The sequence below is a fragment of the Ochotona curzoniae genome, unplaced genomic scaffold (genome assembly GCF_017591425.1).
Source record: "Ochotona curzoniae isolate NIBS_2020 unplaced genomic scaffold, NIBS_Ocur_1.0 contig_2723, whole genome shotgun sequence".
Lineage (NCBI taxonomy): Eukaryota > Metazoa > Chordata > Mammalia > Lagomorpha > Ochotonidae > Ochotona > Ochotona curzoniae.
Window position 1 is genome coordinate 5,964,574 of NW_024465573.1, and position 25,587 is coordinate 5,990,160.

Below are 25,587 nucleotides of genomic sequence, written 5' to 3' on the forward strand. Positions count from 1 at the left end.
CTCTGTGCCAGCATCTGCCAGCTGATATTGTGGCAAAGCCCAAACAAACCCATCCCACTCTGACTTGCGCATGTATCAGTAGGAATAGTCAACCTAGTCTGGCTTCCCCCTGACCCAGCTCACATGAGCCCAACAGGTGATGTAGCCCTGACCGGCCTGGTCTGCCCCCATCCTAACTCTCATGCTCACTAGTGGGAGTGGTGTCCAGCAGGGGAGCCATATGTAGCCCCGCTATTGGCTTTACCCCCTACCCCCTCCAAGGTCTCATGTGTGCTGGTTGAGTGCTGCGTTCCTGTCTGGCATGGTCCGCCTCACCTCGGCATTTGCAAATGGGTGCTATAAGTCTGGCCAGGCACAGCCCACCCCCAATTGCAGCTGATGCTGGTGGGGGTTACAGCCTAACACAGCCCAGCTGGCCTCCATGTGAACTGGCATGTGTTGCGATCCAACCCGGCTTGACTTGATAGTGTCACTGCCGCTGAGAGATCAAAATCCTTGGGCCCAGCGTGGTAGCCTAATTGCTACAGTCCTTGTCTTGAGTGCACCATGATCCAATATGGGTGCCGGTTCTAATCCTGGCAGTCCTGCTTCCCATCCATCTTCCTGTCTGTGGCCTGGGAAAGCCGACCAGGACAGCCCATGACCTTGGGACCCTGCACCCTCCTCCTCCAGAGGCTCAGAGGAGACTCTGGGCTCCTGGCTTTGGATCGGCTCAGCTTTGGCAGTTGCAGCCACTTGGGGAATGAATCAACAGACAGAAGATCTTGCTCTCTGTCTCTCCTCCTGTCTGTATATCTGACTTTCCAATAAAAATACAACAAAATAAATCTTAAAAAAAAAAAAAGATCAAAACCCTCAATATTGTCTGTACCACGCTTTCCAAGATACAAGTCATGAGCTAGTGGTGAGTTACAGACACAAGTTACAGGGTTTCATCAGTATTTTTTTTTTAGATGGAAGAAAGTAGGCCAAAAGTGAGAGATGGCAAGGCCAATTGTAGGCCTAAGTGCTATCGCGTGAAACTGGATTTTCATTATGGGTCTTGTCCAAAAACATTTGAAGATCCCTGGGTGTAAGTCCCTGGGTGATGGAATCCCTGCCTCCTGCTTCCCTTTCCCATAACCTCCTCCCCTTCCCTAGCTCCCCACTGTTGGGTCACAGCAGAAGCATCCCTTAAATTCCTCTGGCAGATCTCTTTCCATTCTATGGGGAAGAATCTATAGTTAGTTCTCCCTGTTCGATGGCAGTGCATCCTCCGGGGCTCAGCTTAACTGCCGCTGTCGGAGGGAAGCCTTCTCAGCCTCACAGGGGCCAAATTCTCACAGCAGTGTGGAGGACGGTGTTTAATTACTCGTGTAATTGCATGCTTCTTTGATTCAGAATGAACTGGCAGAGTGGGCTGTCACTGTTGACCTGTCATAACCTTTATAGCACGGGGCCCGGGCTGGCACATGGGCATTCACAGAGTACTGTAGACACAAGTCCCCTCACCGAACTACCAGTGATGCTAGTTAGTTTCTCTTTCTGAGTGTTAGTTTTGCTTCTAATCCTTTGCACCAAGCAGACACACAGCAGGGCTAATTCAGGAACTTCCGTTAAAGGGATTTCCTAACTTGGATCTCAGGGCTTTTGATTAGTTTAAAATCAATCAAACAAACAAACATCAGCTTTCGTAAGGCGTTAGCGACAAAGCATCCTGAGGAACCCTTTAACGTGGTCCCTGCGCATCCCTGAGGGTTTCTGAGGCGCGCTAGACCAGGAAACTTGGCGCCCAGTCCCTGCGACCGTCCCCTCCCAGCCACTCGGACTAGCCCAGTCGGGCTCGGGGCTGTCATTTTTTGCGGTGCGCGTCCCCGGGGAGGCGGAGAGCAGGGGCGCGACGGCAGGTGACCTGCGCCTCCAGGGTCGAGGCGGCCGCATCCTGCAGCCCGGGTCCCGGGCCTCTGCAGCCATCTTCAGCCAGGGAGGAAGGGCGGGAGAGGCGCGGCCTCGGTGCGCGGACCGCCCCCGCCGCCAGGGCCGCCCCGCCCGGCTGGCCGGGCGCCGCGCCTGGGTTCCGACTTCCCCTCGCCGCCGAGCCGGGCTGCATCGCGCGCTCCCCGCCCAGCCCGTACAACCCGCGCCGCGGCCGCCCCGCCGCGCTCGCAGAGGCCGCCATGGGCCCAGCGCGCTGGCTGCTTCTGGGCAGCCTCCTCGCCCTGGCCGGGCTCCTGGAAGGCCGGCTCGTGGGCCAGGACCAAGGTGGCTTTGGCGAATGTGACAAGTTCTTCTACGCCGCGACCCCGCCCGCGGGGCTGGCGACCGAGTCCCACGTGAAGATCTGTCAGCGCGCGGGGGGCGCCGAGCGCTTCGCCACCCTGTACAGCCCCCGGGACCGCATCCCCGTGTACTCGGCGTTCCGCGCCGCCCGCCCGGCACAGGGTGGCGCCGAGCCCGGCTGGCTGCTGGAGCCGCAGGTAAGCGAGGTGGTGGCCCCCGAGCCTGGCTGCAAGCGCTTGCCGGGCCCCTGGGGTCGCCTCCGAGAAATGCTTGGGAAAACCAGTCTCCCACGCCTTGGGTGCCATGGGACGCACGCCGCGCCCCGGGAGCTGCAGTCTGCCTCACACCCTGCCCGAGCTGCGGGAAGAGCTTGGCAACGTGCAAGCCTTCCCTGAAGCCGCTGGCGAGGGAGGTGCCAGAGGCTGGCGTGCTCCCTCCTTTGGGCGCAGACAGCCGCAGTTTCCTGAGTAGTGAGGAACGTGAAAGAGACTCAGAGACCATTGAGATCCGCGGGAAACCCAGGCTGGTCGTCCATAGGCCTGGGTAGACACGTCACTGTCATAATGAGTAAGCAGGTGAACGTTCTGTCTACTACAGAAAAGGAGGAGGTCGAGGTTGCTGATGGGGGCGCGTGGGGCTAAGACACTCGCAGAAGAGCGCCCAATTACTGGGATGGGGTAGGTCTTTTGGCTGGGAAGTGGATGTCCTTTCTGTTGGAGAAGGCTTCCCTCCTGCAGAGCTAAGCCGACTGTGGAAGTCCTTCCCTCTGCACATGGCAGCCAGTAATTGGTTGTGTAGTTGTGCTGAGCTAGAATAGAATAGTAAGGCATAGATGGCAGAATGCAGCGGGCTAGTTGTTAAGTGGTAGAGAAACATTGACTACCTTCCAGTAATGGGGAGGTCAAACCAGTTTTTCTTGATGCTTCATATGGATATCTGTATTATCAGACCACTTGCCAATGCAGTCACTTCTCATGGCGTTCTGTCCTGCCGGGTGATGCTGATCAAACACTCCTCCTACAGGAGGCCCTGCTGAGCCTGTTGCATTACTCTTAACATCCTGGCTCACCTCTGCCCAGCCAGGCCCTCTGCTACCTCCTACAGTCTGCCCACAGCTGCCTGACCACTCTTGTTCCTGATGCCCATTGCTGATCAAGATCACACCAGACTGGCAGTTGGGTCTTCCTTCAGACTTATGGCTGTAATCACCTTATCATATTTCTAGATCTGGGATCTTGGCTAGTTGTCCAGCAATTGCACCATTTCTTTGCCCTGCCCACATCCATTACACACCCTACCTGCTGATGTCAGAATGGTTAGATCTGGCACGGGAAGCTGATCATAAATCAGGCATACTCAGCCGCATTTTAATCTGAAATTATTTTTCCCCTTGCAGTACACTCCAGCTCCTCATTTTATGCACGGTGATTATGAGCCTAGAGAAAGTAAATGACCTGGACCTCGCTCCTTAAGAATCACATGGGACTGCTTGAGGAGAAGGACGAAAGTGTGAGGAAGTCACAATGCATGTGAAACCAGTTCTAGTTAGCTTCCAAGCATATTCAGCAACTGCCTGCCCTATGCCAAAGATTTAGGTCTCCGATAAAACTGAGTGTGGCTGCAGAATCCCAGGACGTCCTGGCCTGCCAGTGGAGAGGTGTCCTAGCACCAGATCCACATTACACTGTGTGGATTCAAATCCCAGAGCCTCCACTGACTTTGTAAACTAGGGCAGATTAGCCCAGAGACAATGGCATGGATTCGTTGTTAGGATTAAATGTGTCACTATTACAAAATTTTTAAGAGAGGTGCCTGACACAGAAGTACAAGCTGTTATGACATAAGCAAAACAAACAAAAAGGTCACAAATGCAAAAAACCCAACCACAACCATAATGCAGTAAGTGTACACAAATCCTATAGGATTTCATTTGCATTGGAAGTGGTAGGGACGAACCTCTGGTCGGGATGATGTGTTTGCTGTGCCCGGAAGTAGAAGACAGAGTTGAGAAGGGAGATGAAGTGATATCTAGCAGAGTGAACATCACCAGTGAGACATGCACAACAGATTCAGGGATGAGTGCATGGGCAGTGGTTGGGACAGGTAAATTAATATGACTAGATTATAGCTGACTAAGTGTGCAGAATAAAGGGCAGTAATGGAAGGGAGGAACCAGTAGGAAGCAGTCATCGAGGAAGGCTTAGGGAGGCAGAGCCATTTGCTCAGTTACTGAAGGAGCTGTAAGGGAGCATTGCTTGGCAGAGAGGGGAAGTGGAGAATCAGGAAAGCAGTGGAGACCCCAGGTGGAGTACTGAGGAATGGGAGTGGGTAGGGAGAGGCAAATCATTTCAGATGGCACTTTGAGAGAGACCTACAGCAGCTTTGAAAATTACCAGAGGCCTCACCAAGCCTCTGCCTGGCCACTGTGGCTGTGCATTGCAGGATACTTTCCTCTGCATAATAGCTGAGCTCCCTGCCCCACCCCCTGTTTCAGGGAGCCAGGGATCCTTAGAAGGGAAAGCAGCTTTATCGGATGCGCACTGCAGCAGACATGAGCCCTCCTCCCGCCTGCCTCCAGAAATCTGCATCACGCTAATTCCTGCTGCAGAAGGATGCTCAGGGCTCAGTGTGTACTTCTGACTGCTTCCAAACTGTTTGGGATGTTGAGTCACCTTGTGCCTACATCACGTTTTTGTAAGGCCACCATTACCTTACCAAGGGGGGGTTGCAATGACAGTGGAAGGAGGAGCATGTGAACAAAGGTGTTCAGAACTCGTTTCCAACAATGAGTCAGGCAGGGTTGCACCAAGGCCGGGATTTCAAAGCCCAACACAGCATCTTTTGAGAACATCCTGTAATTTCCTTTTAAAAAACGCTTCTAAACCTACGATCACAGAAGCAGTCACTCTTAAAGCCTTCAAAGTGTCAACTGGCCAGTGCTTACAGGAGGAAGTTCAAACTGAAAAATGGCTCTTCAAGGCCTGGCATCTGTTTCCAACTCCAGCCTTGTTTCTCATCTTGCCACATCAAAACAAAACAATTATTTGAGAGGTAGAGGAACACACACACACACACACACACACACACACAGAGCACAAGAGACAGAGAGAGAGAGGGAGAGAGAGAAGTCTCCCATGGGAGTTACAGGGACCCAACTACTTGAGCCATCACCTGCTGCCTTCCAGCTGCCCAATAATGAGGAGCTGGTATCAGGAATGGAGCTGGATAGCATAGCCAGCTACTCCAAGGCTGGACATATGCATCTTAAACGAAGCCTCAACTGCCTGGCCAAGCATCCACCCACCACCTTCACATCTGATTCTCCAGCTACCTGGAGATCAGCTCATGACCTGCAGTTTATCAGGTTTGTTTCTGTGCTCATGTTGATTCTCTCCATTGCACATGCCTTTTCTTCACTGCTCCTATATGGTCCTTTCCTTCCTCCCCGTACTGTAAGACTCCTGAGGTTTCCCTTCATCCAGAAGGAATTCTCTCTCTTTGTACCTACTGTCTTGTTTGTGATTACCTACACATCTGTCTGTCTCCTCAAGCTGAGCCCTTGAGATGTGTATGTGGCATTCCATTTACCCTTATATTTCTAGAATCTAGCACACAGAAAGCATTTAGTAAGTGTGGGGGAAAATAACTTGATGTTAGGAGACTCAGTGAGGAATCAGTGGTGACATATATTTTCCATGAGTTTTCTCGGTAGAGAGCTTCCTGTTTCAGAAACTTACTCATAATTGGCTGGCAGGTGCCGTTACAAGCATATTCCATGTGCAGAGCAGGAAGCTTTCAAATGCTGGCCCAGCAGTTCCAGCGCTGGAGTTTGGAACTATCTCAGATGGTTTGGATCTCTTTCTCTGTCTTCTAACAGCAATTCAGTGTTGGACATAGCAGCCCGTATCTGCCCACACTGGAGGAACTTACAAGGGACCTTCTGAGATACAAAATGAGAAATTTGAAAAGGAAGCAGGGAAAACACAGGCTGGCTGTGAGGTTTTACATCCTTCAAATTGTTCATGGAGAGAGGAAAGAAAGAGATAGGAAGTCATCTCCATCTGGCATGATGAGATAGTCTGGGCCTTTCCAGTCAAGACTTACAGGAACCTCAATGCTCGGTGCAGAGAGCGTCAAACCTTCTAGTCTCGCCATCCCTTACATTTAAAGACAGTATGTTTAAAATTTTCTTTTATTAGAAAGGCAAATTTATAGAGAGAAGGAGAGATAAAGATCTTTCATTCACTGATTCACTCCCCAAATGGCTTCAGTGGCCAGAGCTGAAGCCAGGAGCCAGGAGCTTCTTCCAGGTCTCCTATGTGGGTGCAGGGTCCCCAGGCTTTGGGCCATCCTCCTCTGCTTTCTCAGGCCACAATCAGGGAGCTGGATGGAAAGTGGAGGACCTGGGACATGAACTGGCACCCATATGGGATCCCAGTGCTTGTAAGGGGAGGATTAGCCAATTGTGTCATCGTGCGAGCCTGGAAAGGATTTTTAGATTAGTATCAATGAGGCGTTTCCAAAAGACATTGCCAGTTCATGCCAGGAGTCAACATTTAGGACCCTGTCACATTATAAACATGAATAGCTGTGTGCCTTTACTTAATCTTATACAGATACTGTGAATATGTAATGATGGTGTACATTTATTTAATCTTACAGAAGTACTGTGAGGTAGATGTTATTCTCTGTAAAAGGAGTGCAGCAAGCAAGGCAACTCCTACTCTTATTTCTTTGTCCAGAGCAGAGGCCTTGCTATTCACAAGGACTAGGACCTGAAGTTCTTACTGTCTATTTTTCTTGTTTATTTATAGTATAAATAAGCAAGGAGAGTGGCTGTGACATAGTAAATAACACGTGTAAGCATTTAGCATAGTCCTTGAAAAAATGTTAAATGCGTAGAGATACTAACAAGTGGACTTCATTAAGGTCTTCCTGTAATAATAATGCTAGGCATACACAAATGGAATGTTGGATTATGTGGGTGACTCCTACAGTTCTGCAAATCTAGAATATGAAACATTTTGAATATCTTCTCAAATGCTTAAAATATGTCCCACTTTTATATCAGTGCCAACAAAATGCGTGTTGGAAGGTTGAATGAATAGAGCACTAAATGGGTAGCTGGATGAAATTAATTGATTAAAAAAAAATCAAACAGGTACCAGAGATACCTCCACCCTTTTTGCCCTGAGCAACTAGCAGGTGTGTGTCACAAACAGTGAGCAATGGCATTCCAATCTATGATGCTGAGCCTGGCAAGCACCTGGCTCAGAAGGATGGTTCTAGAGTCGCTCACAACTTATTTCTGACTGTGGTCCGGATAGTAAATACACAGGCCAGATGTGCTTTATTCTCCTTTCCTGCTTCTTTCTTCATCTTTGAACTCAGTGTTTCCGTTTGTTTCACAGGAGCAAAGTAAGGATATTGATCTTATTTGCACAATGTGTCAGGGACATTTTGCTCTGAAACAGTCCAGTGGTGACAACTGTCCATACTGTTCTTTCAATTCAGACAAATGTGGACAGTACAGAAAGGGAACTATCATGTATTGATCTCTCTGTGTTAAGATCTCCACAATCTAACTCATTCATCTGTATCACAAGTGTAGGAATTATGACCCATGCTTGTAGTTTAGGAAACAGTGATTGGGTAACTTACTGACGCTCACACAAACTGGAGCTGACGCCTGCCCGATCCAAGCTCTCAGCTCTCCTTCTATTCTGTCCTGCTAGTTTCCAATTCAAGTGTCAGTGTTTTCTACCCAGAATCCAAACTCACTGCATTTGTTTGTTTTTCCTTCACTGAATTAATCCAGTTCTCAGGATGCTTAATGATTTTTCTAATCTACCATTCTGAAAATCCCAGTGTCAGACTGCTGCTGTCAGCTCAACTATTAACTCAGAGTGAGGGGCTAGAGCTTTTTCTGTGGGAAATGAAGATTTTAGTCGCTGGGAATCAAATTTCTCTTCCTTTTAAACTGTCAGCTCTGGAAGCAAAAATATGAGGAAACAAATCCTCCCACTGCTGGTATTTCTTGCTTTCCGTGGTCTTGTTTTGCTCCTAGAATTAATGTTCACCCAAGAATGTTGCTCCCCTCCCCCTTAAGGTGCATGTCATGTCTCCTGAGTGGTTACTTACCCTTTAGTTCTTTTGAATTTGACTTCCATCATAGCATTAATTTGTTGCCTGCTGATATATCTATTTAGTCCTTGAAAGGAAGGAGAAAGAAAAAAGAAACTGATTCATTGGCTGGACTAAAAATAGAGACTCCATTTGGTATTCTAGTCATATTTTTATTGACCCGGTGCCTGACAGAAGTGTGGTTCAATGGAAAGGCATCAAGCTGAGAGCATTTTATATTTTTTAAATCAAAGCTGAAGATACAAGTATGCTTCATTTTATAAATAAACATGGACAAAATTCTTTTTAAAGATACAGATTAAATTTCCAGTTGACTTATACCTTAACTTTAGGGAACGTTGATCTTAAATCTTGGCAGATCTTTAATTTGACATGATACTCTAACAGAGCTTTGTGTCCCCTGTTAATTAGTACATTTATTTAGTTAGCAGATGTTAAACATCCATTATATGTAAGACATTCTTCTGAAACAGAGCAGTAAGTCAAACAGATGAAAATATCTGCTACCATTTGGTTGAATATCTGACAGATGGTATAGATGATAAACTAACTAAATAAAAGGCATAGCGTAGTAAGTAACAGTATTAAGGAGAAAAATGAAGTGATATCATGTCAGAAAAGGTGAAGCTTAAAAAGGGTTTTTAGGGGTGAGTGTTTAGTGTCTAAAATGCCTGTTAGGATTTCTGTGTCTCAACCAGAGTGCTGACACTTGGGATTTATACCTAGCTCTAGTTCCTAAATCCAGATTTCTGTCAATGTATAGCATGAGAGGAAGTGGCCATGGTTCAAGTAACTGAGTACCTTCCATCCAGATCAAATACCCTGAATTGAATTTCTGGAAGCCCACTTTAACCCCTGCCTAGCAAAAGCCAATGGGGCATTTGAGGAATGAACCAGCAGATGGACCCTCTCTCTCTCAATCTTTCTCTCTCTCTTTTCCACCTTCTACCTATCAAGTAAATACAATTTTTAAAGTACTTCCAAGGAATACATCACCAAGAAGATGACTTTTGGGTTAATATGGCACAGGCGTGACAGGGGAGAATGTTCCAGGTGGAGGGAATAAGAAGTACAAAAACTCTGGATCATGCATGCTCTCTGTATTTGAGAAATCAGTGTGGTAGAGAAAGATAAATAAGAGTATAGGAAATGATTTAAAATGGGAACAGAATGAAGATATTTGGAGTTCTTCTGAATTATTTCTAAGAATTTGGTTTTTGGGCCCAGGGTGGTAGCCTAGTGGCTAAGGTCTTCACCTTGCATGGGCCAGGATCCCATGTGGGCACTGGTTTATGTGCTGGCTGCTCTACTTTCCATCCAGCTCCCTGCCTGTGGCCTGGGAAAGCAATAGAGGGTGGCCCAAAGTCTTGGGACGCTGCACCCACATGAGAGACCCAGAAGAGGCTCTTGGCTCCTGGCTTCAGAACAGCTTGGCTCAGACTGTTGTGGCCACTTAGGGGGTGAACCAGCAGATGGAAGATCTTTTGGTCTCTCCTTCTTGCTGTAAATCTGATGTTCCAATTAAAATAAATAAATAAAAATTGTTTTTTTATATATACTGTTTGGAAGATTTTGATCTGATTTGAATTGCATTTTTTAAGGTTTGTTTATTTATTTATTTATTTTCAGGAAGTCAGATTTACAGAGAGAAGGAGATACAGAAAGATCTCTGTCCACTGATTTACTCCCCAAATGGTTACAATGGCCAGAGCTAAGCTGACCTGAAATCAGGAGCCAGGAGCTTTTTCTGGGTTTCTCATGTGAGTCCAGAGTTCCAAAGTTTTGGATGGGAGTGGAGCAGCTGAGGCACGAACCAGCACCCATATGCTGTGCTTGCATATCCCAGTGCTTGCAAAGTGAAGACTTATCCATTGAACTATTGCATTGGGCCCCTGAATTGCATTTTAATAGAATAATTTTGGCTGCTGCAGTGTGGATAGACTTGTAAGGTCAAGGAAAGAAGGAGAGAGAGAGGGAGAGAGACCAGTTATGACATTTCAAACATTTGACAAGAGAAAGTGGCAGTTTGGATCAAGATGGTGGCATTGTGTGTGGCAAGGTGATGTTAGTGTTGTTCTGAGGGAATTTTGAACCAGGAGTCTTTGGGGTGAGAGGAAAAAGAGTCACAGACAACTCCAAGAACTTGGGCCTGAATAATCAGAAGAATTAAGTTACCATGTGTAAGCTCTGTTTTGCTCATAGGAGTAAGAATACAGTTGCCATCCACAGCAGGTTGTGGCAGGGCCAATGGCGAGTTGTTTTTCTATGAGTATAAAATTTTAGTTATGCTGGACGAGTTAGTTTCAGATATCTGCTATAGCATACAATGCCTAGAGTTGAAAATTTCACATACTTTAAGGCTTATTAAGAGCATACAGCTCATGTTCAACCTTCTTTCTGCATACCCAGAGAAATATAAACACAAACAAAAGGCACAAGGAAACTTTGAGGGTGGGGTGTAAGGTACTTTTACTGGTGAGATAGTGGTGGTGGTTTCATGGCGTTGGCCTATGTCCAAAATATGTGCTATTATATCCTAGTAAAGCCACGGCAGGGGGAGCGAAGGAGGCGTTTGACATGTGAAGTATGAGATGTGTTCAGGTATTCACTGCAGCTTCAGATACAGGTCTGAAATCCATTGAATGCTTTCTGTGAAACACTTTCCAAGGATGTTTTTCATCCGTGCTACTACGTAATCCTCACGACAATCATGGGAACTAGATGCTGTGAGTATCCCGCTCAGTGCAGAAATTGAGGCATGGGGAGCTTAAATCACTATTCCATGTTCTTGCACTTGAGGGGAGTTTAGGTAAGAGATTGAACTTGACCAGCCTGACAGCAGAGCACAGCTAGGGCCTGTTTTGTTACCATAGGGTTATTCAACAAAATTTCGTAGAGTGAGGCATGTTCTAACCCTGTAGCCATGAACCAGTGCTGCCTTTGTGCCTTCAGCAATTGAGAGTTCACAGACTCAGTAAGTATTTAACTGCACTGGAGGTGTGGCTGCCTTCTTGTGCAATCTTACTCTAATCCATCTTGAACATTTCCCATGATTATTACACAAGCAGACATTTTACTTAAGGTAGCAGATGGGTTTGAGGGAAATGGCTCATCCAAAAACTATGAATTCAGTTGATCAACAGGCATTGTGCTTGTTATAGATGAAAGTGTGGGGTGGGATCTTGCATATGTGGGGGTGTGGAGCTGCTGCTTCTGGAGAGGCTGTTAGGATGGATGCATACATAGTCTAAGAATAACCCAGATCCTGACCAAATGCCAATTACCCTCAGGGGCAAGAAGATTCACGCAACATTCATTATCTCAGAGCTAACCTCTTGGCAGGGGCAGAAGACTGACTCCACTCATCTATCCAATAGTCCCAAATAATTCTAGAACCCCTTCTATACAGTCAGCTTAGCTCCCCAGCACGTAAAACAAGCTGGGCATATTGCATTCTAAAAAGTAGTAGCCTAGTAATGCAATGATTCCTACTATGGGACCAGAAAAAGGACTTTGCTCCAACACTTTGCCTCCTTATGGGGGCAGAAATATTTTTCCCTATCATCGCTGTGAAGCAAGCTGAAGTTCTTCACTTGTGAAAGTTTTTACCTTTGTCTTTACATTCTGATTTCAACACAGATTCACAAGTGTGTTTGTGAGTTGCTAATGTTGGTTTCAGGAAATCTGCTGACCAATGTCTTAGTAATTATACCTAAGGAAGGGAATCCATTAAAGTCCAATTTGTAGATTGAATGGACTGACAAGTGGTTATGGGCCCAGCACGATAGCCTAGCTGTTAAAGTCCTTACCTTGCACACGCTGGGATCCCATATCGGCACTGGTTCTAATCCTGGCAGCCCTGCTTCCCATCCAGCTCCCTGCTTGTGGCCTGGGAAAGCAGTCAAGGATGGCCCACAACTTTGGGACCTTTCACCCATGTGGGAGAACCAGAAGAGGCTCTGGGCTCCTGGCTTCAGATCAGTGCAGCTCTGGCCATTGTAGCAGCTTCAGGAGTCAATCAATAGACAGAAGCTCTTGCTGTCTGTCTCTATATCTGACTCTCCAATGAAAAAATAAATCTTAAAAAAAAATATGTGGTTGCTGTCTATGTTTTCTGAGAGTAAGTATCACTGTACTCCAAGGATGCGTGGAAGAATGGGGAAAGGAAAGCTAAGTTCAAGAAAGTTCTCCATCTTGAATGTCTGTATTATATCTGGAGCTGTAGTACTTACGGCAGCAGACACATCTCCACAGATGCAAGCTGTTAGGGGTGATTGATACCTTTATTTTTGTTGTCTCAGTTGGGCGGACATCAGTGCTTCGGTCTTTACTATTTGAACTCTGAGGTCCCAGCTCTCATCATCTTTTATTGAAGTCCTTGCACAACAGCTTCCTGCCTGGTTAACCCATTGCAGCTGGTCTCTTCTAATTCTTCTCTACTCTGAGCTAGAGAAAGGCTTGGAAATATGTCTCACTGTGTCTCCACTGACTGCTCTGAAAACCCTTGGTCTTCCCCATTTCTCTTCAGATAAAGGTTCAGCTCTCTATCATTGTTTCCACAACCCTGCGTGGTCTGCCCTTCTCCCCTTTCCAGTCTTATCTGGTGTCTCACATTTTGTGAGGTTTTAGCTTGGACATTCTGACTGTTTTGTCTCTAAAGAATGTCTGTTGTCTACCATTATAGTACTTGCTAGCTGTCTTTTTGTTTGTTTTCCATGACGTTCTCAACCAGAACAACTGCTTATAATACTCTATTTAGCAGCACTAAACGTTTCTTTGTGAGCTTGTTGCAATTACATGGTCATTTGTGTGACTCACTGAGTGCCACCCAACTAAACTAAGTTGCATGCTGGCAGGGCCAGGGCTATCAAGCTCACCACGAAATCCTCATTTTTTGGATAAAAATTTAAGGCTCTATGGGACGTGTAATCTCTTTTGAAACTATTTAACTGTGTTGTTTTCACATACAAAAACAAACAAAACAAACAAAAACAAAACAAAAAAACCCTAAATGAAAGAGATTGGCTGTGTTCCAGAGAAACCTTATTTATGAAAACAGGTGATAGAGTTAACTCCTGGTCTAATGTAATCCAGTGACTAACAAATGTAGAGTGTCAAGGACTTAGCAAATAGTTTAGTTAAATAATGGAAGTGAAAATTTACAGTTGTACAATACTGTTCCAATTGTGGAATGGGACCCCTAAATCTAGAACTGCTGACAGTTTACAACCAATGTTTTCCTCGTGGTGGTAATGATGGTGGTTGTTTATAATATTTAATTTTTTGTGATCATAAAAGTAATGGATCATAAAAGCAATGGAAACATTTTTGAGCATTTTAGAGCCATATGAAGAAAAAATGCCACTCCTCACAGATTGCCAATCTTAATAGTTTGTGTGTGTAGCACTCCAGAAATTCCCATTGCATTAGGGACAGAAGTGTATGTACCATTTCATACCCTTTGTTCTAGTCAGCAAGCTTCAGTGCCCATTTGACCTCTGTGAAGCAACATCTAGAGAAACCCTTCAATCAACTGCCATTCCTGGAGTGGAAGGATATAGAGCCTCTCTTAGTGGATAACATTTGCACAACAACATAATCTGTTCCTTTAAGCATTTTAATCTGGAAATAGAAGACCCGGGGACTTCAAATCTAGCCTGCTTCATCCCTTCTTCTTTCAAGAATGTGTATTATCAGACCTTCTTTCTCCATCCCATGTTCCTGCTCAGACGGACATTGTCCTTTCCAGGAGGAGACAGACTCAGGAGTCACTGTTCTCCCTGAAGTCATATGCCGTAAGTGGCAGAGCTGATCAATGTCTACCTTTCTGTCTTCCTAGCCTGTCACTAGCCCTGCTGCCACACCGTCCATTTTTAGGACATTTAAGAAGAGTTACATTCTCAAAACCCAGAAGAAAGGGCCCAAGAAGTAGAAATTATTTTTCCTGAAGCAGCCTTGTCAACTTGAAGTGATATTTGTTACAAAGAACTACTTAAAAAAAATTGTCCTTTTTATGCATAAGAAAAGAGGCAGTCAGCTTAAGCAGCTTGAGAGAGACCTACATTGATGTAAATAAACTATTTCCTGATAGTGAAAATTATAATATTATGGAAAACAGCTTAAGGGCTGCCAGATCTTTTCTCACGATTGTTAAGTGAAAAGTAAATATTGCCTATTAGTTTTGAAGACGAGAGATCTGCTGTAATCGCAGTCTTGTATGTAGACAGGCTGTGTGGGTTTTCCCATTTTCAGACAGGGTGACTCATAATTGAATTGGCAGTGGTGTTTTCTGTGCAGTGCTATGTGCAGGTAGTACATTGATCAACCCAATTAATACCGGTGCAGTACTGGGTACCGCTTTGCTCCTCTGTCGCTTCCACATTCCAGTGTCTCAGGCAAGTTGTTAAAGAGGAAACAAAGGAGTGCTTGGCACAGCAGAGGAGCGCTGCTTAGCATGCTCACATCCCTTATTGGGGTGTCTGGTTCAAGTCTAGGCAAACTGCTTCCAGTGCAGCCTTCTGCTAATGCAAGTCCTTGGGGGCAGGAAGTGAAGGTTCCAGGATTTGGATCCCTGCCACACGCAGGAAGCACCTAGATTGAGTTTCTGGCTCATGGCTTCAGTCTGGCCAAGCCTAGCTTAGCAGGCCTTAAGGAGAGTAACCTAATGAATGGGCTATCTCTCTCTTTCTGCCTGTTCCATTGCCTTTCAAATGAAATGAAAATTAATGTTAAAAACTTACTGAAGGGAAAGCTTAGGACATAAGCAAGCACATGTGCCTGGGTGAGTGTTGGCTCTCAACTTAATCAACCATTTATGCAGCAAATGTGAACACAGCCAATCAAAAGCAAGTATTTATCACAAGTTTCTTTGTTCTTTTCTCTGTCACTGAATTAGGTTTAAATAAGAATGAAATTGCAGGTAGCTTTAGTGGCAGAAAGTCACACTGTTTGTCTGATCATGTTTGTTCACTCATTCATTCCTAGTTAGCAGCTCTGGCTTCAGCATTGCTAAGAATTAATAATAGACATTCAGCTACTGGTTTGATACTCCAATCAGAGTTGTCGTCATTATCAACACCAAACCGTTTATTGAGGGGCTGAGTGTTGTGACGCAGCAAATTAAACTGCCCTTTGTGACACTAACACCTCGTATCAGAGTGACAGTTTAAGCCTTGGCTGCTCTGCTTCCAATCCAGCTTCTTGCTAATAGTCTGGAAAAGCAGTGGAAGCTGGTCCATGTACTTGGGCCCCTGCCATGCTCATGTGGAGAACCCTGCTGGAGTTTCTGACTCCTGGCTTCAGCCTGGTCCAGGCCTGTCTGTTGTGATCAGTTAGGAAGTGAACCAGAAAATGAATGATCTTTCTGTCAGTGTCTCTTTTCTCTACCTTTAATAAAAAAGTAAAACAAACGAAAAAATTATTGAGATCTCATGGTTGACTAAGGCAATAAATAGGAGTCCAGGCTAAGCCCTGAAAAAGGCTTGGTCCTGCCTCAGTTGACTTGTTACTGGATCATGAAGCTAGGTCATGATCAAGAAACACTTTCCTTGAGTTCCTCTCACGGGGCACTTAGCCCCCAGCGGGCAAGGGATGGACATACAGAGTGACATATGGGTTTGTGTAAGATGACACTCGGTTCAGTTCCACCAGCTCTGCCATTTACCAACAGTGTAATCTTGACAATGTTACTGAATCTCATGGGGCTTTATTTGTGGAATATGCTCACATGTTGCCCCTATTCTACAGGGCACTTTGGTAGATTCAGTAAGACAATGTGTGCAACAAGCTCTCTGTATTGTGCCCAAGTGCTCAATGTGTATGTGTTACACATGGTCACTTGGCACAGGACTGTGACACTGGAGACGGACCTGGGCACGTATGTAGGATTCAGGTAACAGAGAGGAGTGGTGGAGGCATCCCCAGCCAACAGTGACAGAAAGCATGGAAACATTTACATTTCAACCATGAAACTCGTGTATTTAGGGGATAGGAGTTGATCAGTTTTGGTTGAGTGTAAGTTGAAAAAAGAAGTTGGAGGAATTGGGAGCGTGATAGGGCATGGAGCATGAAAATGCTGTTTTATCATTAAACCAGGAAGTGATAGGATGCTACTGAAGGTGTTGGAGCAATGATGGGTCCAAAAGAATAAATGTAGGCATCTTACTCCTTGAATGAATAAGGCCAAAAATCCGTATTTACTCTTACTGATTAAAATAGTAGCTGATGCAATAAGTGGAAGCTGCAATGGGCTGTACTATTTTCTTTACATCACAGCTCTAGCCATGTGTGGACAAAACTCACAAAGTGGGATCATCACGTCAATAAGGCAATTCCTGAGATGCTTTGAACACCTGCTTTTCAGGATGGGGTCCCTGGGGTCCTTGCAATCAGCATCCCGGGCTGGGGGCAAAACTGCACACCACAAGCCTCACAAGCTTTCTGTTGTGAGGCACAGAAACCAGCATTTTTAGCAAGCGCCTAAGTAATTTGCCAAGAAAATGAATTTTGAGAACTATTGACTTAAGGAGACATTGTAATTTCCTGTAGTTGTTGCCTTAATTCTTCAGTAACTAATGCATGAGAACCTGATCAAATGCAATACATTGGCTTCCAATTTAAATCACATTAAAATCACAAGAGGATTCAAAAACATCCGGATTCCTGGTCTGGATAGAGAGTGGCTGCTTGTATTATTTATTATTATTATTATTATTATTATTTATTCTGGCTCAATAGGTCTGGGTGAGGCCTTAGGGATATTGTTTTGTTTTGTTTTAGTTTCCAGGTTGTTCTGATGTGCAGTTAGGCGCAAGACTGAACTCATAGAATGGAAAAATGAAGACTTCTCAATTTAACAGACTTTTTTTTACACACAGTGAATGCTAAGCATAATTACTCTGGAAGAGAAAGCGGAGTCCAGTGTGGAAAACAGTCTGTGAGTAATGAGGAAGGAAATTCTAGAAAATCAGGATGATGTAACCTGAGAAGGTGCTGCAGCCTGGAGAGGTCTTAGAGCAGTCAGCACATGCGCGGTACCTTCTTAGGCTCCCAGAAGAGCTTCCGGTGGGGAACTCTGGGTGAGAAGGAACAGCCAGAGCCTCTTGGGAATTGGTTGGCCCTGGAGACCACTCCTTCACCTCCCCACAGGGCTTTCTTGCCTGTACTTATTGCCACTTTACAGTGGACACTTTTTTTTTTCATTCCCTCTTTTGTTAGTATTTTCTTAAGTTTTCAAGAAAAAAGCCAAGTCTGAAAGGAAAATAGGCAGCTGTTTGAGTTTTCTGCTGCTTCACTCTCCTCTGCCTCAGACTCACACGAGTCTTCAGCCGTGTGCCTTGGCATCCCTTGATCCCTGCCACACCCACAGGGTGTAGCACAGCACAGACCGGGGTTGAAGATACCTCCTCCCTCCCTCACTCCCTCGCTGTGGCAGGAAGATATATATGTGAGTGGAGAGAGAGCTGGGAGGAAGGGTGATTCACCAGGAGGGAGGCGGGGAGGACTAGGAAGCCCCTCTAAGTGCCAAGGAGCTGGCCAGGAAATAGAATAAATAAAATAAGACATACAGCTGCATTTATCCTAAAAAAGGAAAAAGAAAGCCAGGAACATCAGCATCCTTCTAATTCTTATAGGCTGCTTCTATTCCCAGAGGAGAAAGAGTATTTTATGTTTGTGCCAAACAGAGAGGGTTTTTTTTTTTCCTAAATGGGTGGGTTGGGAATTTTGTTTGTTTGTTCTCCAAGAGCTGAAAGAAAGGCTTCATGGTTTATTTCTCCTCAAATATCCTTAATGTGTTGCCAGAGTCCTACCAGGCTCCCCTTCTTTGCCTCACTGGATATTTTTCTTAGTAAATAGGTTCTCATAAGACTTAACCCAGGCTCCAGACCTAGATATTTCTCCTGTGTCTGACATACAAGAGACATCAATGCCTCATCCAACTCTGATAAACTTATCTGATGTTCCAGCTGTCAGCTGAGCTCACGATTCCTTATTAGGGGGGCCTCTCTAATGCAGCCAGTGATGGGCATCAGGGTGACCACATCTCTTCTGTCGCAGGTGCACTCGTGTGCCTGAGTGAATGTCATGGTTCACACAGCAGCAACAGACAGGACCACTGCTGTCCAGCTTCTCGTTATCTAGTGTTAGTTACATCGGAGCTCCCTAGGTTGTCTCCTGACCACGGGATCTTGTCAGAATCATCGCCTGCTTGTGCTGACCTAGTCTCAGCTTAAAATTCTCCAGAGGAAGGAAACCCCACCCCTCTGTAATGAATCATCACAAAGTTTAACGACCACGTTGACCATCTTTTGTTGTGTCCAGCTCTTCCCCAGGGCAGGTCATGGTGCAGGGCAGGAGGACAGCCAGGGCTCCATGGAGCTCCATCTACTAACTGGAGGAAATCCTATAGGCATTAGAAGATTGTTGTGGAGTTCATTGGAATCTCCAGTGAGATCATTGTTTTAATAAATACCAGTCACTTCCCGTTACACAAAGATAACTGGGCCCTAGCCCTGACCCTTCAATTCAGAATGACACACAACTAGATAAACACAGATTCTCAGTGTGATGCCAGGCTGCTCCTGGCTGTGTCTTTGGTGGTCATCTTGCCAAATTCAACCATGCACTTGCAACTCACACTGCTGGGTGCTGTCTCCTCGCAGAGCAGCTGCCCTTCATCAGCAGGGCTACGCTTGGCTCTGTACCTGGGCGTTGCTTTTTCTGCCTTCCTTGGGCTTGTTCTGCTCTTCACCTGCACCATTTCCATTTGGCCTCTTCACATCAACAGTGCCATTTGCTATCACCTGTACCCCCTGCCCAACCAGGACTCTGAGGTCAGGAACTTGAGTCTGTTTTCAGGATCACACACCTCATATTTCCCACAGCACCTAGGCCTAGTCTTTCTTTCTCTGCTGCTCTGCCTGATCACAGGCAGCTGCCAGGAGCATAAGAAGCAAGAAAATCAAAAGCCTTCACTCTTCAGAGCTGGTCTTGCCCATTAATCCTAGCTAACTTCTACAGGGCCTTCTTCTCAGCAACCTTTCTCTCTCTATTTCTCTCTCTCTCATTTGCAACTTTGTAGATACAGAAACTTCAGGAGACTGAGTCTTTATTATGACACAGGCAGACAAAAAGCATAAGAAATGACCCTTTCTATTTTTTTCTAGAGAGAAAGAGAGAAGAGGGGAAGAGAAGAGAAAGAGCAAGAGTGGGAGTGAGAGAGTTTCCATGCACTGGTTCACTTCCCAAATGGCTGCAATGGCTGGAACTCGAGTAGATCTAAGCCAGGAGTTTCTTCCAGGTCTCCCATGGGATGCTGGGGATCAAAGACTTAGGCCAACTTCCACTTCTTTTTGAGGTGCATCAGCAGGAAGCTGGATTGGAAGTGGAACAGCCCAGGACACAAACTGACACCCATGTGGGATGCCAATTTTGCTTTACTTGGTATGCTACCATGATTCTCGAAGAGAATTTAGTCTACAAAAATGCAAGAAGCAGATGTTTGCACCTCACTCTTTTTTTAAAAAAATATTTATTTATTTTAATTGGAAAGTCAGATTTACAGAGAGGAGAAAAGGAAAGATCTTCTGTCTGATGGTTTACTCCCCAAGTGGCTGCAATGGCTAGAGCTGAGGCAATTCAAAGCCAGGAACCAGAAGCTTCTTCCATATCTCCCACACGGGTGCAGGGTCCCAAGTCTTTGGGCCGTCCTCGACTGCTTTCCCGGGCCACAGGCAGGGAGCTGGAAGGGGCACGAAGCAGCCAGGATATGAACTGATGCCCACATGGGATCCCGGCACATGCAAAGCAAGGATTTAGTCACTAGGCTACTACACCAAGAGTGCAGCCCACTCTTAATCAGATGCATCTCCTCACTCTGAAAACTCTTCCCTCTTGCCTTTCAAACCACCTGTTTTATGTATGTGTGTGTGTGTGCACACTCTTTAAAAATCAAGCTTTGCCGGAATCCAGCTCCAGCTGAGTTCGGAGCTTGGGAAGGGTGCGTGGAGTCGGCGATAAAGAAAAACACAAACACAGACACTTGGTGTGTTCTCACAACAGCTCAGGAAAAAGCTGTCCTTTTTATTTACTCAAAACCTTTCTCAAGCTTCTGCATAAGCAACTATTCTATTTTTTTTCTTTTCAAAATTAAGGGGGCATGTACAGACATTTGGTCACTCTGTCTGCACTTCAAGGCTAAGCAGGTGCTCCTAAAGATAATTTTGTAAAATACTGTATTCTTCAAAGCAAGCTATTATTTATTCCACAACAGCAGCCATGGAGCAACAGCCAGGACTCCAAGGCCAAGGCACATGCGATTACCTGCTAATTAGTAGTACTTTCCCACTACATTTTTGCTTCTACAATTTTCCCATCACTTAATGGGAAAATAGGTTATGAGGGAAAAACCTAAAATTTAAAACAGAAACTTTAAATGTTAAAATCCCCCTACAACTATAGACTCCTACAACCCCATAAACAATAAGACAATAATCAAAAGCATTTTTCTTTAATAAAAGCATCCTTAATTCCTCTAGCTAAAAAGTACAAAAGCAGCTAAAACAGTTACATTTTCTATGTTCCAAAAAAATTGCAAAGACAGGCTAGCCTTTGAGACAACAATAACTATATTTATTGCCATAGCAGTTTCAGCTCTCACTCCCATCACTTGCATTAATATTTAGGATATTTTCAAGCCCCTCCCCAGAAGGTGTGCTATATGTCTGGGCCCGATTTCAGGGCAATGGGTAGGTACACAATAAGGTGTCCAGAAATGGCATGGGTTTAATTGTACTCCTGTGCACTGTTAAAGGCCCACCCACCAAGATATTATCAATAACATTAACTCTCAAGCTCATGTTGGTGATAAAAGCCATCCCACAGGGGCAAACAATGCCTCAATAGATTACAGAATTCTTAGTGGGGTGCTTGAGTATCCATGCAAAAAGGTGGTGAAACTGTGTCAAGGTGGTCAGAGAGAAATCCGCTGGGCCTTGCCTAACAGCTGGAAACTCCACCGGGCCTTGCCACACATGGGAGCTGTTCTCTTCACACCTTCATGCCATCCACACCCATTGCACGGACCCCAGCTAAGTTTAGTAACAGATTCCGCGATTCCCTTCCTTTCCCATCCTCAGCACTCCATCGTTGTAACTCTGCAGAACCTCCTTGTGCTCATTTGCATTCTAGAATATGTTTTCTTCCTCTGCCTTCTCTCAGAGCTTCCCATTATTTTGCCTTATGGCCCAGTCCCCTGACTGATCTTGGAGGCATCTGCTGGGACACTGACCTCTTCATTGTCTGGCCCTGTGGGATCCTCTGTTGAACCAAGACACTCGTGTACGTGTACTTCAAAAGGAATGTGGGAGAGTGGAATTAAAAGGTAAGCTCAGGAGTGGACACTTAACTAGCTGTTAAATTGTCTTTGTTCCACACTGGAGTATATGAGTTATGTTCCCAGTTCTTAGTTGGATTAGGCTTCTCACTCCAGCTTCCTACCAATGCACACCGCTGAGACAGCAGTGACAACATAAGTAATGAGGTTCCTGTGCCCACAGGGACGACCTGGATTGGTTCCTGGCTCTCAGTTTCAGCCTGGCCCCACCCTGGCTCTATGGGTATTGGAGAGTAAAGCAGCAGGTGGGAACTCTGTGTCTCTGCCTCTCAAATAAAATTCAAAAGAAAAAAAATTTAAAGATATATTAATAGTATGCTCTTTCTTTGAACTTGCTGAAAATGTTTCATACAGCTTTAACTCTGGGCAAGGAGTGAAGGGAGCTCCTTGTATCTGCCATGTGTCTGAGCTATTGCAGAGCAAGTGCTTGTGAAGATGGGTGATTCTAGTCCAGAGGAGTTGGACAAACCTTGGGGGGAAGGAGGACAAAGGACTGCAGAAGGCTGTGGATGAAGCCCTGAGTACTAAGCCTGTGTTCCCTGAGGATCACTTTCAACAGCAATTCTTCCCTACCAGGCGACGAACTCCTCCTGGCAGGTCTATACCAAGAGAGGCTGGCCTCTGAGGTTAGCATGGATTTTGCTGCCTGAGGTTCTGAAGGACTAGGCCCTGGTTAGAGGCTCTCTGCTCCTTGCTTTCTGATGGCGCTTGAGCTTGTAGAACTGGACCTAAATGCAGAGATTCCTAGTGGCCCCACCTTCCCAATGCTCCCCTAACCCCAAGTGGGAAGATAGCTTTGGCTTATCCTTGCGAGCCCTTGTCCCTCTAGATAAAGCCCTATTCATCTTCTCAATCAAGGGCTAATGCTGTAGCCTCCTCTTGCCCATTTCCAGTCACTTGCACCAGCTGCCTTCCTTCCTGGATCCTATGTCATTACTGATCTCCAGTTATCAAAGACCTTGGCCCTTATCCCCAGCTTGCCTGTTATCTCTGCAACAAGTGGCACATACTGTTAATCATGCTCTGGCTGATGCTTTCTTCTTCCTTGACTTTGCACGTGAGACTTGACAACTGGTGATACTCATGTTTCTGTCCATTATTCCCATTTGATTTCCCAGCTTCCTTCTGTCCTGTCTCAGAGCACCCAGCAGGTTCCCAGCCTTTGCTTTCTCATGCAGAGGCGGGTGCAATTATTTGGAACCTTCACTTTTTCGCATATATGTTGGGTGACTGGGTACCTTAGATCTGAGTTTCTGTGTTCCCACACTTAATATCAATATGGTAATGATGCCTAACTTATAGGCTCGTGTGACAAGTAAATGGGATGCAACAACCTTATCCAAATTTTAGTCTTATCACCTGCTCTTCCGGCCAGTTGAACCTTGTGCTCACATTGATTCAGTCCTGTTTTCACAGGGTGCTTATTTCTGCTTCTCAATGTTTGTGTAGCAGTCTTACCAAGTTTTTTCTGACCTTTCTCTGTTACACTACATCTGTCAGGGACTCATCCATCCTTCAAGTCCCATGTCATGTTTTATTCCCTTCAGGAAGTATTCTCTGACTGCATTCCCTGTGCCCTTCCTTCCTTGGAAATTCTATTTATTTAGTAGTTGATATAAATAGCATTATACTCCTTTTCCCCTCTCAATTTTTTTTAACTTTTGTGTGTATTTGTGTTCTGTTTCCATAAATAGTGAGTTTCTTGATGTGAGAGTCTGTTTGGAGGCATGAAAACAGTGATTCGGAAGACTAGCTAAGGAGCTGGACATCATGAGCTCACACTCTACATTGACCACATACTAACTGTGTGACATGGGGCAAGTGACTTAATCTTGTGCCTCAGTTTCCCCATGCATAAAATACTATATGATTGTATATACTTGTGATTCAAATCAGGGACATATTAGCTCAGCCACTTACTGATTTGAATCTGTATAAAGCTGGTATTATTGTCTGGCATTAGTATTCAATGAATGTTGATTGTTGTGGTAGTCATTTTCAGTTTTAATGCCTCCTCCTTCTAATGATAGCTCCTCAAAATGTTGGATTAATGATTACTATTGTGTGTGTGAATATTTTCCCTCCAGTACGCACTTTTCAACTTTTTATCCTTCCTTTTCATGCAATATATTATTACAAAAATTATCTTCCTCTGTAACTCCAAAACAAAGAATGAAACCCCGTGGGTTTATGTTAACTTTGATTTTTTGGCATAAGGAAACAACCCAGCTCATTGAGAGAAGCAGTTTTTTCTTGGCGCTAAATTTGGATAGGAATTTATTACAACATTATTTATGGAACAAGAGGCTAGAAGAGTAGGGACAGTTTATTATTCTAAAACTTACTTAACATTTTTGACATGAGAAAAAAATTCCATTAACCATAGGAACTATATAAAATTGCATCAGCACTCCAAGGGAACCAGGATCAGCTGGAAGGTGAATCAGAGCTTTGTATGGTCACCTACACCAGTATTCCGTGGGGAGACCAGACAGATTGGCAGTGTGTGCAAAAAGGTAGGTGTACTTTGGGAATGGCCATTCGAAAATACTTCTTACATTATAGGTTTATTTCTGTCTTTAGGGAGCAGTGTTGTCAGCAATTTACTATAATTGCAGCAAGCAGATCATTAAGCTGTGTCTGTAGAGAGCTTGAAAAAACACATCTGACCTTTAAATGACAGTGTTAGAGAGTATAAGACTGTTTTGATCAGATGATGTTCCTATTTTTTATATATTCCCTTATTGCATGAGATAGGTATTTTACTCACACACACACACACACACACACACACACACACACACACACACACAGAGCATGATTGCAAGTGTGTGTGTGGATGGGTGTGCATATGTGCATTCGAATGTATTTTGACTTCCCTCCGGAAAGTGAGAGCCTACCAAAGCACTTTTGATTGTTTTGTAAAGTTAAGTGAGCATGATAATGATGGGCTGCTAGTGAACTGATTGTAATTTTTAGATGAGTTTTCAACAACGGGTATTAAAACACTAGTTATCTAGGAGCTAGAAGAAAGTTTTGTTAGAGTAAAACAATTGATCTTATATCAGGAAACAAGTTAGCATAATGGTCATTTTTCTCAGTGGAAATCAGATAGCACACTATTACAAAATTCTGGAATTTAACCTTTTTAAAAAAATGATGTGGTGGAGTGATCTCATAATGTATAGTCCATTGTTTAGGATGATTCTAAGTTACAAAACAGAAATCAACAGAAGTAAATTTCAGGAAGGCAGAAATACCCAAGGAACGTACACAAAAGGGTTTTTGAGTAACTTGTAATACAAAGGGAATACTAAAAAAAAATCAGATTGCTTACCACCTGGTCAGAGTGATTTATGAGAGTATGAGAATCCTTGTAACTTAATCTTAGTGAGCATTTTCAGCCTCTATAGTTCATGGCACCAGTACCACTACATTTATACACATATACCAGGAAGTTGGTGATGCCAAAAGGAGATCTAAGTAAAATAGAGCATTCTTGGAACAATAAATGTATAATGAGTAATAAAAGGACATACTTGAGAAATTTTTGAAGCCTGAGACAATGACGAAAACATCTGAGCAAGTGCCTATACAGATGTGAAATTCCTCTTTGTACTGTAAACACATAGAAGTATTGGAAGGAGCACACAATTTTTAAACATAAAATTAATATTTGAGGAAAAATAGTAAGAGTAAATTTTCAGATCTCAGAAACAAGGACCTTCTAGAAATAATCCTAAAACCAGCACCTTTCTCTGTGCATTTTTAGATTGGCACAGCTTACTCCA

General features: G+C 44.7%; 1 protein-coding gene across 1 annotated transcript in view; it reads left to right on the forward strand.

Annotated features, from left to right (window-relative positions):
• The first annotated feature begins 2,058 nt into the window (after nucleotides 1-2,058).
• The window catches only part of ENDOD1 (endonuclease domain containing 1), a 32,487-nt gene continuing 8,958 nt past the window's right edge, over nucleotides 2,059-25,587 (forward strand). The window contains exon 1 of the mRNA XM_040976819.1: nucleotides 2,059-2,456. Within this exon, the coding sequence (XP_040832753.1) occupies nucleotides 2,157-2,456 (300 nt within the window). The 5' untranslated portion in view covers nucleotides 2,059-2,156. The remainder of the gene's footprint in view (nucleotides 2,457-25,587) is intronic.